Source organism: Sceloporus occidentalis, unplaced genomic scaffold (genome assembly GCF_023333645.1).
Source record: "Sceloporus occidentalis isolate IW3139 unplaced genomic scaffold, rSceOcc1.0.p SCAF_28, whole genome shotgun sequence".
NCBI lineage: Eukaryota > Metazoa > Chordata > Lepidosauria > Squamata > Phrynosomatidae > Sceloporus > Sceloporus occidentalis.
In genome coordinates, this window is record NW_028317008.1 from 5,980,278 (window position 1) to 5,994,431 (window position 14,154).

Genomic DNA, 14,154 nt, shown 5'->3' on the forward strand with positions numbered 1-14,154 from the left:
TATATATATATAGATCAGCCACAACACTATGACCACCTGCCTAATATTATGTAGGTCCCCCTTTTGAGCCAAAACAGCCCTGACCCGTTGAGACGTCTGAAGATGAGCTGTGGTATCTGGCACCAAGCAGCAGATCGCTTAAGTCCTGTAAGATGCAAGGTGGGGCATCCATGGATGCATCCTGGTTCCATGTGTTCTCCAGGTAAGTGATGCACCTGCACCCAGCCATCCACGTGACGTAAAAGAAAATGTGATTCATCAGACCAGGCCACCTTCTTCCATTGCTCCATGGTCCAGTTCTTATGCTCACGTCCATTGCAGGGGCTTTCGGCAGTGGACGGGTCAGCATGGGCATCCTGACTGGCCTGCGGCTATGCAACAAACTGATGCACTGTGTGTTCTGACACCTTTCTATCAGAACCAGCATTAACTTTCTCAGCAATTTGAGCTACAGTAGCTTGTCTTTTGGATTTGACCACACGAGCCAGCCTTTGTCGACATATGCATCGATAAGCCTTGACAGCCAATTACCCTGTTGCCGGTTTACTGCTTTTTCCCTTCCTTGGGCGACATTCGATGCTGACCGGGAACATCCCGCAAGAGCCCCCGATCGTCTAGCCATCACAATTTGCTCCTTGTTAAAGTCTCTCAGGTCCTTACGCTTGCGCATTTTTCCTGCTTCTAACACATCAAGTTTGAGCACAAAATGTTCACTCGCTGCTTAATATATCCCATTCAGTGACAGGTGCCATGATAACAGGTTTATCAGTGTTATTCACGTCACCTGTCGGCGGTCAAAATGTTATGGCTCATCAAATCAATATATCATTTCTGTGTCTATTTTAACAAGCGAGGCATGGCACCTATTACCTCAAAAAAGGACATCTAAGAACGACCAATTGTCACAATGCAGTCACTCTCATTTACTTTTTGAAGTGATAATCATTGAAAGCACCAGCAAAAGTTAAGAAGAGAACCACTTATGAGATAGATGATTGCAATCCTGGGTGTACTTTAAACACATTTGGAGGGATTTACAAAGGTAGGTGAAGAAGAACGTACATATCTGTGGAAGCACAAGGTGCATAATCATGTCATAATGTGTTGGTAAAGTGGCACTATCATATCTGCAATAGAGATATGCATAAAGAAATTCAGTTCTTACAAACTATACACTTGCGGCACCTTTATGAATCACAAACAGTACTCCCTGTAAAAAGTAATTCTGCTGTGTTATCAAAGTATGTTTGCATGTTATGAAAACATCTGTTTACTTATTTGCCATGGGCAGTTAAGGTAGGGATATGGAAGGGTAAGGTAGTGTGGGGGGGCCCATAAAGCTGTACTGGCCCCTTTGTTGGCAGCTCTACTTCAAGAACATAATTACATACTTTGGAGCGGTGTTAGCGATTGTGTAGCTGGAATCTGCCAGTGGGGTCCGGAATATACCATTTCTCCCACAGCTTCTTGTGTGCACTTGTGGCCTGCCAAGGTTTATATCTTCCGTTCCAGTGAAGAAGCTTTGCATCCTGAAGAACGCTTTCCAAAAGCTGGTCATCAGGGCTCCATCCTTTGAAATTAAATTTCAGCATCAAATGATTACAATTTCTGATGCAAAACATAGCAAACCGCTGTGCCCAACCAGTGTTTATAATACTAGTGAATCAGCTCATAACATAGGTTTCCTTGAAAAGCAACCCAAATTTATTTTTCATGAGGTTTACACATTGCATCTCAATAAACACACGTGTTTATTCACTAGAATATATAGATATATACACTATATATTATGGTGGGCCAACCCCCTTACTGCTAGAAGAGCTCAATTGCCCCTGCATAAATCATTGTTCACAAATGACTAAAGAAATCTCACAGATTTATTGATGCATTATGAAAGATCAACCCCAATGGGTTTCTCCTGTCATAAAGTCTAACCTTCAATCATTCAAATTTCCAAGTCTTCCTTAAATACCTATATGATTTATATATTAAAGATGAAATAGCTAATATATAAAAAACTTGTCAGTCACACTGGGCGGGGCTTAAAGTAAGGTCCAATCAGAGTGCACATGCTGTACTCGGGTTAGTCGCTGTCCTACCCAGCGTTTTAATTCTCACAAGTGTCCTTTGTTGCCCTACCGGTCTGTCTGCTGCCCACTGCTCCCTGAAGCCTCTCCTCAGTCCCTCCAGCTTCCTTCTGCTCTAACCTGCCCCCTCTGCTTTGGCCCACCCCCTTCCCCCCCTGCTCCTTTCCAGCACCCTCTTCTGTGACCCATCCCCTCCTTCATCTGCTCTGACCTGCCCCTTCCCACCACCTCTGCTCTGACGCACCACCTCCGGCCCCTATAGTTCCTCTCTGCTCCTCCCAGATCCTTCCTGGCCCCTCTACTCTGACCTGCACTCTCCAGCTCCCCTGTGCTCTGATTTCCCCCTCCAGCTCTCCTGTTCTATGACCGAGTACCCAACAGAGTCAGTAGTAGGACAGCAGACATGTGGCAGTGTGTATGTATATGTAAGTATATGGTTTTAGAGTGTGTGTTACTGCGTGGCGTCAGAGAGCATTTGTAAGTGTACAGTGTTAGCATGAGTGTGTGTGTCACTGTATGGCAGTATAGTGTGTGTGTGGTGTTAGTATGTCTGTGTATGTGTAAGTGTACGATGTAAGCATGCGTGGGTGCTAGAACGAGTTTGCATATTAGTATGTGTGTTTGTGTATTTTAGTTGCGGAGGACAAAAATATCAATCATAGTTTTTATTAAATATTAAAAAATTGTTTACATGTGAATTAATATTTACTAGTAAAACTTTTTTCCTATAGGGTAGTCTTATATTCAGGCTTTTTCTTTTTTCCTAAATCAATATTGAAATATTGGGGGGTCGTCTTATAGTCGAGCAAATACGCTATATTTAGGTCATACTCACCAAGATGTCGAATGTGCCAGTAAGGTGTGATTGGAGAGTATTTTTCATGAAACACTATAAGCATGGGAGGGGTGGCCACACCACCCCCAACGGTGCTGCTGTACAGATTCTCCCTGCAGAAAAGACAAGACATCACATATCCAGATATTTCAATGAATTATACAGAGCATGTTCATTCTCAACTCATCTTCTACTTGGCCAATTGCTTATTAGCAGTTACTGAGTATACTTAATTGAGTGATATAACTATCCTTATTTATTAATATTGCCATCATGTGAGTCCTATAATTTACTGGGTAGGATATGAGTTACATATTTACTATCCATGAAATCATACATACTCAACATTTTTCTTCATCCATTTTTCCAATTTCTTGGTAATGTGCTGTTGTCTCCACTCAGTCATATTAGCTACAAAGACTCCTGGGTTAAAGGAACAAGTACTTGGGCTAATTCCAAGTTTTTGAATGGTTTTCTTTCGGTAGTCGAGAAAACCCATGTAGGTGTTCTACAAAAGAAGAATGCATCATGTGCCATTTTGAGCTGCTACATGTTAAAAGGCAAATGTAAATTAAAAAAAAACTTTATTTGAAGTAACCATGTACCAAACAATCTATGATCTCACATCATATATAGCAATGGTTAAAAAAAAAAAGTAACGCTGTCTTGTGACACCTTAATGTCCCAGGGAGATGTTTTGTTGGCTTTAGTGGAAATCATGTGCAAATCTTGTGTATGGGTCCCTGGGGTGGAGCATTTGGAGAGCGAGGTGGGCCAATGCTCCATCCCACCTCACAGTGAAAAGTCCCTGCCAGATACTGCAAGAGACTGGATGGTTGCAGGATCTAGTCTGAGATTCTAATGTATCAGGTGCTGGACATTGAAAACCTCTGAAGCCTCACAATCAGGGAGACTGTGGATGGGGAGGTTGAGAAGTCCCCCTGTGCTCCAAGTGCAAAGAGAGGCCCTGAAGATCCCTGACCCAAGTGTGCCTGGACCTGAGTTTTTTGTCTGGGGAGCTTTTCCAGAGCCTGGCTTGGTCGGGTCTGTCAGGGTGGTTGAAGGTATTGGGTGTTTAGGATGGTCAGTCTGGACAAGCAAAGCATAGCCAGAGACAATTTGGTACCTAAGTTTTATTTTTAGGATTTTGTTTTGGGTGTTTTTCATGTCCCAAAAAGTGACATTTACAACCCTCAGCGGAAAGGGTTTTGTTAAAACTGTTCTAACATTTTAAGATTCTCACCTGTATTCCTACTTTATTGACTACTTCTTGTATTGATGGCAAATCACAGTCTTCAGAAAAAGCAGCAACGTGTCCCTTTGATATCTTTGTGTCATATAATTCCTGAATATCACCTGAGAGACAATCAATAGTGCAAAAAGTTAATTCAAAATAGAGCTGAAATGTAGCATTGAAACTTGATGAAGATGGGTAATAGAAATATCAATAAATGCGGGTGTTTGCCACTGGAGGTAAAGGGAACAAGCTTAGGCCGAGTATATTCTGCAGATTTTTTTACAAAGAAAGTTTACATGCAACAATAGATTCTATCACTTTTGAAAAGTACCTTAATACATTTATGTAATTACTTTGTTAAGAAACTGTGTAGCAACATATTAAGAGTGATATATGTAGGGGAATGTAAAGACTTTCTGGCATTCAATGGTCATTCGGCTTCTCCTGGCACCTAGTTCACTTTCTTTAATCCAAGGAAATTTAGTATTTCATAAACAGGCATTTCATATTCTATCCCTCACCCTCTCTCACAGGCAACACTTATGAAGCTAGATTTGGTGTAGGCAAAAGGCTGAATTTAATCACTTGAAGTGTATACTTTTATATAGGACTCCTAATAGAGTCCTAGAGAATGGCCCTCTTCTCCTTCATTACCGGTAGTGTGTGTATGTATGTATCTATCTATCTATATCTATATCTATCTATATATTTATATACCGTATTTGCTCGATTATAAGACGAGGTTTTTTTCAGAGCAAATGCTCTGAAAAATACCCCTCGTCTTCTAATCGGGGTCGTCTTCTAATCAGACCTCAAATAGAGGTCTGATTATGAGACTAAGATCCAGATCCCCCGCACCGCTGCAGGGGACCTGGATCCTCCTGTCTCCCCCCCACACACACTTACCGGTGCTTCCTGCTGTATTGCCGGGGAAGCGGGTTTACGTCTACGCGATGCGCGTAGACAACGTCCGCTGCAGCCGGAAGGAGGTGTGGCTAGCAGCGGGGGTTGTCTGCGTCCGTCGCGGATACCTTCCCCGACTGTCAGAGATCAGAGTTCCCTCTCTCTGACAGCCGGGGAAGGTATCCGCGACGGACGCAGACAACCCCCCGCTGCCAACTCCACCTCCTTCCGGCTGCAGCGGAAGGAGACGTCAACCCGCTGCCCCGGCAATACGGCAGGAAATTGGAAGCACCGGTAAGTGTGTGTGTGTGTTAAATGGGGGCATAGGGCATTTCTGGAATGCCTTATACCCCTATATGCCACTCTGGCACTTAGGGGGTTAAAAGGCATATTATGGGGCAGAGTGGCATATAGGGAGGTATAAGGCATTTCAGGAGGCAGAGTGGCGTTAATGGGGCATTTAATAGAGCACTCTGCCTCCTGAAATGCCTTATACCTCCCTATATGCCACTCTGCCCCATAATATGCCTTTTAATCCCCTAAATGCCAGAGTGGCATATAGGGGTATAAGGCATTTCTGGAGGCAGAGTGCTCTATACAATGCCTTTTAACTCCCTTAATGCCACTCTGCCTCCTGGAATGCCTTATACCTCCCTATATGCCACTCTGCCCCATAATATGCATTTTAACCCCCTAAATGCCACAATGGGATATAGGGGTATACGGCATTTCTGGAGGCAGAGTGGCACATAGGGGGTCAAAAGGCATACCATGGGGCACAGTGGCATATAGAGGGTTAAAAGGCATATCATGGGCCACAGTGCCATATTGGTGTGGCAAGCCTAGGGGCAGATGTGCGTAACTGGGGGACAGGTTGGAAAATACAAGGAAATAAAAACAAAAAAAATATTCTCAATCATAGCTTTTATTTAAAAAAATAGTTTACATGAATTAACATTTACTGGTAAAACTTTTTTCCTTTAGGGTCGTCTTATATTCAGGCTTTTTTTCCTAAGTTAATATTCAGATTTTGGGGGGTCGTCTTATAATCAGGGTCGTCTCATAATCGAGCAAATACGGTATGTCATGTTATTGTTAATTTTAGTTGTCCCCTATTTTAATAGCTCTATGGTAAATAAATATGGTAAATAAATGTATTATATATAAATGCATGATAAATAAATGTAATATAATAGGTCATTTTTTCAGCACTTGTTCACTGAATCTCAGGATGGAAGAGTTTACTGCATAGCTGATTCAGTTTACAATTTAGCATCGCTGGAACGTTATTACATTCTTTTATAATTGCCAGGGCCGAACTGAGGATGACTAAATGACACACGTGCAGCCACCAGCTGTTTTTATACTCACACAAAAGAAGATGGCGAGCTATTGGTCAGTGGCCCGCTGGGGCTAAAAATAAAGTAGAAGTAAAAACCTACCTAAAACAATAATGTCGTCGTCCAAATAAATTACTTTTTCATGTTCCATAGTAAGCAGTGGAAGGTAAAAACGAACAAAGTTTAGCTTAAGAAAAGAAAGACACAAATAAGGTAACATACAGAATGACTGTATTGCATGCTCATAAATTTTTATTTATCACCTACTAGTATATATATAGTAAGTCAGGCTTACTGAGAATGTAATTATCAACTCCAATCAACTGCTGGTCTACTGAATTGTCCAAATTGTCCACTGCTACTAGGGCAGTGGTGAGTCTTTCCATAGAACCACAACTATAAATTAGATTGTAGCCTGCTCAAAGTAAACCATGAGATATTAGACACATTTCAAATTCTGGTATATTTCTCAGTTTTTTTTACACCATTTCACTAAAAGAGCAAATTGAGAATTGGTGGACCAGGGTACTTGTCCCTTTTTCTTTGTGGGCAAGCATGTCTCTGGCTTATTGAAGCGCGTATCAGCCTGAGCTGGACTAGCTATACTTTCCCCTTGTAATTGCATGAGTAGAATTCTTTTTTTAGCATACAACTAAAGTTATGGAAAATAACCTGATTTCTATGATAAGATCATACATTTCTCATGAATATCATAAAAAAAATACCGTATTGGCCCGAATATAGGCCGCACTTTTTCCCCCCACTTTAAGTCTTTAAAGCGGGGGTGCGGCATATATTCGGGGTCTAGCGCCGGCAGGGGAGGCTGTCTGAGCGTATCAGAGAGTAGGATACAGGTCCCCTGCACCGCTGCGGGGGATCTGTATCCTAACCCCGCTGCCTGCCCGGCGCCCGGGACTGCATGATACGCTCAGACAGCCTCCCCTGCCGGCACTTTCCACGAGGGAAGTACCGGCACGAGAGGTTGTCTAAGCGCATCGCCGGTGAACGCCCCCCCCCCCCCCTGGACTTACCAGAGCAGACTCCCGTGTCTTGCGGGGCCGGCGGAAGACATCTACACAGTTGTATACACGATTTGCATAGATGTCCCCCTTCGGCCCCGCAAGACACCCGGGAGTCTGCTCTGGTAAGTCGGGGGGGGGATGACAGAGTGGCAGCATATCTCGGGGGGGGGGGAGGACAGAGTGGCAACATATTTCGGGGGGGGAGGACAGTGGCAGCATATCTCAGGGGGGGGGGAACAGAGTGGCAGCATGTTTTTTTGGTGCTTTTTTAAAGAAAAAAACTTTTTCTTTAAAAAAGCACCAAACTTTTAGGGTGCGGCCTATATACGGGGGCGGCCTATATCCGAGCCAATACGGTAATTGACTTTATACATGTATGATAGCTCATGAAAAAATGACTTGTCACAAAGCAGATTTTCTTTGTGCAATTGTTACTTACTGGTTGCAGAAGCTCAGGAAAGGCTACACCAGGATGAATTTTCCCTTTAAGTACCATTGGATTAAATTCCACAATCTTAAAATTTATGTCTGCCAGCTGAGTTCCTTCAATCCATTTTCTAAAATTGAAGCAAAATGTTACTTATGCAATACGGACACATATATAATATTTGACTACAACCTTCTGATTAGGAGACCCAATGATACATTGAGTACCCTATATATCTACCTCATCTACCTATATTGCAGCGCCACGTATGGCTGTAAGGTCATTATTTGCCCTCTAGACTGTAAGCTCCTTTGAACAGGGCTTTCCTCACCTGTTGTCTCTGTAAGTCAATTTGTTGTGTTACATGCTACTTGCTATAACCTGTCTACCCATTGTACAGCGCTACGGAATTTGATGGCACTATAGAAAACAATAAATAATAATAATAAACTTCCTCTTGTTAATCCTAAAATTTGAAAATGTGTATATCTACCCACCCTGCAGGGTTGCATCTAAATGTCAAAGATGTTAGTGAAAGGCAGTTGAATGCTACAAAGAATTATGTGTGGTTTGTGCCTAATAAACTAGCATTTAGTACACATTGTGGAAAAGATTAATCACCTTATATGATTTAAAGTGTTCCTCAGACCAACTATATAAAACAGAACATTGGCATTGGTGTGCCTATAGATGCTGTTGATTGCAGCTATAGTACCTCCCATTCTTCCTGAGGGGGCACAGATGACAACAGGAATGACATCTTCATCCATTTCATCAACTGGATCCATGTCTAGGGGGACCACATGACATGTTGTGTGTTTAAAATATGCATTATATGTAAAAGTGATGTAAGATTCTGATAATAATTTATGATGATATGCTTCCCCTAAAGGTCACTGGGTGTCCCAGTCAGGTGGAATTAGCACTGTAAGCCATACCCCCAACATTTTAGGTGTCCAAACCAGGATCACTATTGTTGGAGTTATGGTTGGAAGTAGAGATGGACAAAGCTATCACTGCTCACCTACCTTATCAGAAGAGCCACATCAGCTTCAGAAGTTCATGTGGTGGCCAAGTAGCTCGGCGGGAGAGTGCCGAAAATTGCAGAGAACAGGACAATTGGGGATATACTGAAAGCTATCTATCGCTTGTATTATTATTATTATTTGTTCCATTTTACATTTTCACATTTATATTCCCCAACTCAGGTATCACATATGCCTCTACCAAAAGCACAGGAAAAATCCTCCTTAATTTGCCATGAACCCTCCCAAAGACAGCAAATCTTTTAACTGTTAAACCATTTTAACTGTTAGTCTTTTTCTTACCTTCATCTTCTTTGGGTGTGGGTGCCTTGTAGAAATTACTATACCATATCACACAAAAGGTCAGCACAAGCAAAAACAGTAGAATATGGTTCACTGTAATGAAAGAATTAAAAAAAGAATATTACTTACAAATGGAAGCTGGATGCTGGAACGTCTGCAGTATACTTTAAAATGGCATATCAACCCACAGGGAATGAAGTAACCTGCTGTATAGCACATGTTGTAAACACATGGTAGGTTTACTAAGAGGTGAAACTGCATCATTGTTCGATGGAGCCTGACATCCAGGGTTGAATTCCCCATAAGGCAGTTGTGAAGACTGTCCTTTATGGGATAACCTGTAGCTCAGTGCAAACTAGCTGAGAAATAATGTTCAGAGACTGACCCAAATTACGTTATAATCAGTATACTGTATAGAATATGTAGTCCAGACAGAGCTGCACAGGAAAAGTAGAATAATTACTGCAAAAAAAAAAATTTCGTAAAAGAGACATTTTTTATACGTATTCTCTGTACTTACGTTTCCTCAAAATAGCCATAAGGTAGTTTTCAATATTATTACCTGTAAACAGAAACAGACTCCAATGTTTCTTATGGATAAAAGGCCAACTCTTAAAATCCCTTTTTTAAACATCAGGGCACAAAGATGTCCTTGCAACTTTTACGTTCCCTGCCAAGGCAGAGTTAGCAACTATATAATATATATATATATTTGTCAGACAATATGTTCCATGCGCTAAATGCAACTGCATTGTGCAAATGCTACCAACATCCCCAGTTACTCTACTCACACCTGTGGCTCTGTGAAGAAGTTCAATATAAAATACACAAAAAAAATTTAGTATCAGCCAAAATTCAGCAAACCAGAGCAACCCAATGAGCTGCCCCATTGCCAAGCCTCCCCTGCTCTCCTCCCTCTTCACAACTCAGTCTCCTATAACTTTGACTTTGTTAGGGATGAAATACTAAGCTTTCTCCCTTGAAACATGTTTTCTTGTATCATTTATGGTTCATTGCTAATGCTTTGCTCCAGAGGGTTAACCATTTATAATCTCAATATATATATATCTAGACAAAGATCAGGTGGGGCGACCGAAACGTCGATGGTTCTGTGAATAAACTGTGAGTGCATGAATACTTTGGACTGATATATATATATATATATATATATACATACACATATGTAGGAAAGAGATTATTCACTTAACCACTGTATGAATTTTATGCAACCCTTTCCATGTTAAATGTATCGTTTCCTAGTTACAAGAGTGATTGAAACTAAAATAATTCATGTTTTTTCAATAAAAAGAATGGGAGCAAATACAACAATGTAATATTAAGAGAGCATATATAAACTGACTACTACATTTCTCAAGTTACATCTTCTGAGTAACGTGTGCTGAGTAGGCCTTTGTGGAAAAGCAAGATTAAATGAGCTCGGATGGTGAGCCAAAAAAATGAGTATAATTATTTCCTGTCTGACGAAAATCAGACTTATATACAATATATTTCCTGGACTGAGTCAATGTTTTTACTGAAAATTGTTACTGTGAACGCTTACTTTTTTTTTGGTTGAATGTGGAAAAATGTGCTTACATCTGCAAAATAAAAAGTACATAAACGAGACATGGCTAAGCTATTAAAACTTGCAATTTAGAGTTCTGGGTGTGAATAATGGAAGGCAGATTTTTTAGTGTCGTTATTGCATGGTTTCTGAAAAAGCCTTGTTTTGTTTCTCAGCGTTTAGCTGTTTTATTTATACATACCAGGAATGTGGTAGCTCAGGCCAAGCTATCTTTTATCGGACATTTCTTGCAGTTAACGTCCACGCCAGCCTCTTCTTTTACCTTTGGAGGTTTATCGGTATTGAGCCAGGTTTATTTCTAATTAATTTGTCTTTGTCTTTCTGCAGGTTGACGGGCAGCGCTGTAATGCGATATGTTGCATTTGCTAACAAAGACAGAGAAAGAAATGAATTCCAGATGCAAAACGTTCCAACATCTGCAACTCTGAATAATGATCTGCATACAGATTTCACTCTTCCTGATTGCCGGGGTGGGGGTGGGGGGGTTTGTAAAAATAAAACTGCTGTTTAGGTGAAACTACCAAAATTTGGCTAAACTTTGTTTAAACAAGAAAAACAGATTTTCAATGAACAATAATAAGTAAACTATTCTAGATTTTGAATGCATTCTTATTGTTAATGAAAGGTTCCCATTGCAAGTCTTGTATCCCTAGACAGTTAAATATTGAGACGTGTCTTTTAAAATTCTTATCCTACTGGGGACGTGTATCATGTCCTGATTTGCACAATTATTCCTAATCCATTAATTACTCCCGCCAAGTGATAAAAGATGATATTCTTCAAAAGATTAGAAGGCAAAAGAGCTCATGATACGTGCATGAATACACATGAGAACATTGAGAGGTACAGGAACAAAAAGCAAAACTCGACTAGATAGGTAAAATAATCCTTTAATAGTAGCTCTGTTATCTTCAAAACTATTACAATGACAGAGACATAAACATTTTAAAATATATAAAAAATTACAAACTAATTAAAATCTTTGAACGTAGTTTTGTTATACGCATCTCATGTGTGAGTTCAGAGTTAATCATCAAGGAACAACTGAAAAACGTCCTTAAAAACGTATAGACGAGACGTTGATGCATAAGAAGTATTTTGTCACGGTCATCACAAAGCCTGTTAATGTATACCTCTGTGGCAGCTCTCTACTGCCAGCCAGCTGCTTCTAAAGATCTACTTTGCCAAGTGGGCTCCTCGTTTTCGCTCCGCGCATCTTCTTTCTGCAGGGTGACAAGATCCTAGTGCTCTGCCTGAGAGGATTGCGCTATGAGACTGATACTGTGGAGGACTGTGCCTACTTCATAAGAGAGACGTCGTGCCCCTGGACCCAGCGATGTATTTACCGTCCGCGCCCCAGCAGTGGTCGGCGTGTTCACTGCATTAAAGGGTATTCCGTGACCTCATATCCTGGCAGTCTGTAGCTTAAACACTAAACACTATGGCGGCTGTCCCTTACAACCGGCGCGCTAAGCAGAGAGAACTGGGCGATCTGCCCACTGGTTTTGCAGCAGGGGGACTGCCCTGGCCAGGATATATCGCTGCCTGGGCTTGTTTTATTAACATTTAGCTTTTTGCCCTTTTGTGCCATAATGCATTGCAATATTTTAGTCAATTTCTTGCGCAACTGCAGAAAGCCACCATTTGTGGTGTCCCACATGCATACGTTATGTCTTGTCGTGAGGTTACAGGGTTGAAATAGGATCTTGCACACTTCGGTTTTCAAACTTGGAAAAAAATTATATTAAATTAACCCTAAAAAAATCTATATATTTTTATAAAATAGATAACAAAGGGTATTTTCCCAGCGTTTACTTATTTCCTCACCTGGTAAATTGAAAAGGTGGTGGTGGCATTCTGCCAACGCTGAGCTGGTGGCACTACTGGCTGATGCAGGATAACTACCCTGTGTCTTGATGCTGTGCTCAGTCTTGTCATGGTGTAAACCTTTTGAAAGTGTTCTGCCACCTCACCCAGTTTTATTCCTCCTATATAGGTTTTTCTGTTTCAGTTAATGATTTATGTTAAGTTAATGCACTTTAACCTACGTACTAAATTGATGATTATTGGCACCTGTATAATTGTTTTATCACACACCGAACTATATGCCAACAAAATGTCTGACTTTGTGGAAGTCTACCTAGAAGAATTGATGCTGTTTTGATGGCAAAGGGTGGTAACACCAAATAATGATTTGATTTATATTTTCCTTCTGTTCACTCACTGTGCATTTTGTTAAATGATAAAATTAAACTATTAACATATTTTTAAAAGCATTGCTACTTTGCAGCATGCCTGCCTAAAACAGAACAGTACTGCCAATATAAATATACGCATTTTTTTTGCATACACTGCAATGCTCTTTTACAGTAGGGCCATCCAAACTTATTCACAAACGGTGGTCCAATCTGGAATGGGCCGGTCCGGGTTAGACAGGCTCAGAGGCCGGAATACAATGCAATGCTACAAGACCCTGCATTAAAAGCAAAGCTGCCTGCACTCCGTGCGAGTGGCCATAAAACAAAGTGCGAGTCAGGTAAGGGGGTGAGTCAGAAGGTTAGGGTAAGAGTCAGAAGGTAATGTATGCATGTTACATTGAGAGAGTGTACAAGTGTGTATTAGGATGAATGTGCAAGTTTGTATTAGCATGAATGTGTGTGTTAGTGTAAGTATGTGTTTTAGGGTGAGAGTGTGTGTGTAAATCTGTGCATATGTGAGTTAACAGGGGTGGCAAGTGGTCAATGGTGCCACTTGGCTTCAACCTCGCACCAGGCAGAAGATGCCAGCCCTCCCAAGTTGCAGCATTGCAAGGGTTATGTTAAATATACCCTTTCCTGTGTTAAATAGATTTCAAGGACTTTTAAATATCAAGAAGGGGGTTTCACCAATGGAGACTGACAGGAAAGACTAGACAAGTTGTATCATCATTAGTGGGAAAACTCTCTCCTTTTAAGTTTGTTTCAAAGCTCCAAACTGTAATAACACGATTCTGTAAAAAAAAAAAAAAAAAAAAAAAAAAAAAGGCCATTCAATATATTTTAAGCCGGAAAAATACTATTAACTTCATAAGTGCTTATATTTTGCATACAACGTTGTATCTGCCAGGTAAGGTGGTTTTTTTTGTCAATTTATTTCTGTGTAACTTTGTTTTAACCCTCACAGTGTTACTTTTTACCTATTGTGTAATAACTCCCTCTATATTGTAAGCTCGTTTCGCAGGGCCCTCCTCCCCTGTTGTTTCTGTAAGTCAATTTGTTGTTACATACTACTTGTTGTGTCCTGTCTACCCATTGTACAGCTCTACGGAATATTGATGGCGCTATATAAAACAATAATAATAAGTGCTAACCTGAATTGAGACATGTAAATTAATTAAAAACACTAAATTTT

The 14,154-nt window shown here is 40.8% G+C and overlaps 1 protein-coding gene across 1 annotated transcript; it reads right to left on the bottom strand.

The window, feature by feature from the left end:
* Positions 1-1,403: 1,403 nt before the first annotated feature.
* Positions 1,404-9,718, bottom strand: LOC149299740 (glycosyltransferase 8 domain-containing protein 2-like). Its single transcript, XM_089486151.1, has 9 exons — positions 9,700-9,718; positions 9,180-9,272; positions 8,473-8,641; positions 7,864-7,981; positions 6,505-6,589; positions 4,166-4,278; positions 3,264-3,430; positions 2,923-3,035; positions 1,404-1,570 (listed from the first exon to the last, which is right to left on the bottom strand). Exons 1-9 carry the CDS (start codon positions 9,716-9,718, stop codon positions 1,404-1,406), a joined length of 1,044 nt encoding a protein of 347 aa, XP_089342277.1.
* Positions 9,719-14,154: the final 4,436 nt, after the last annotated feature.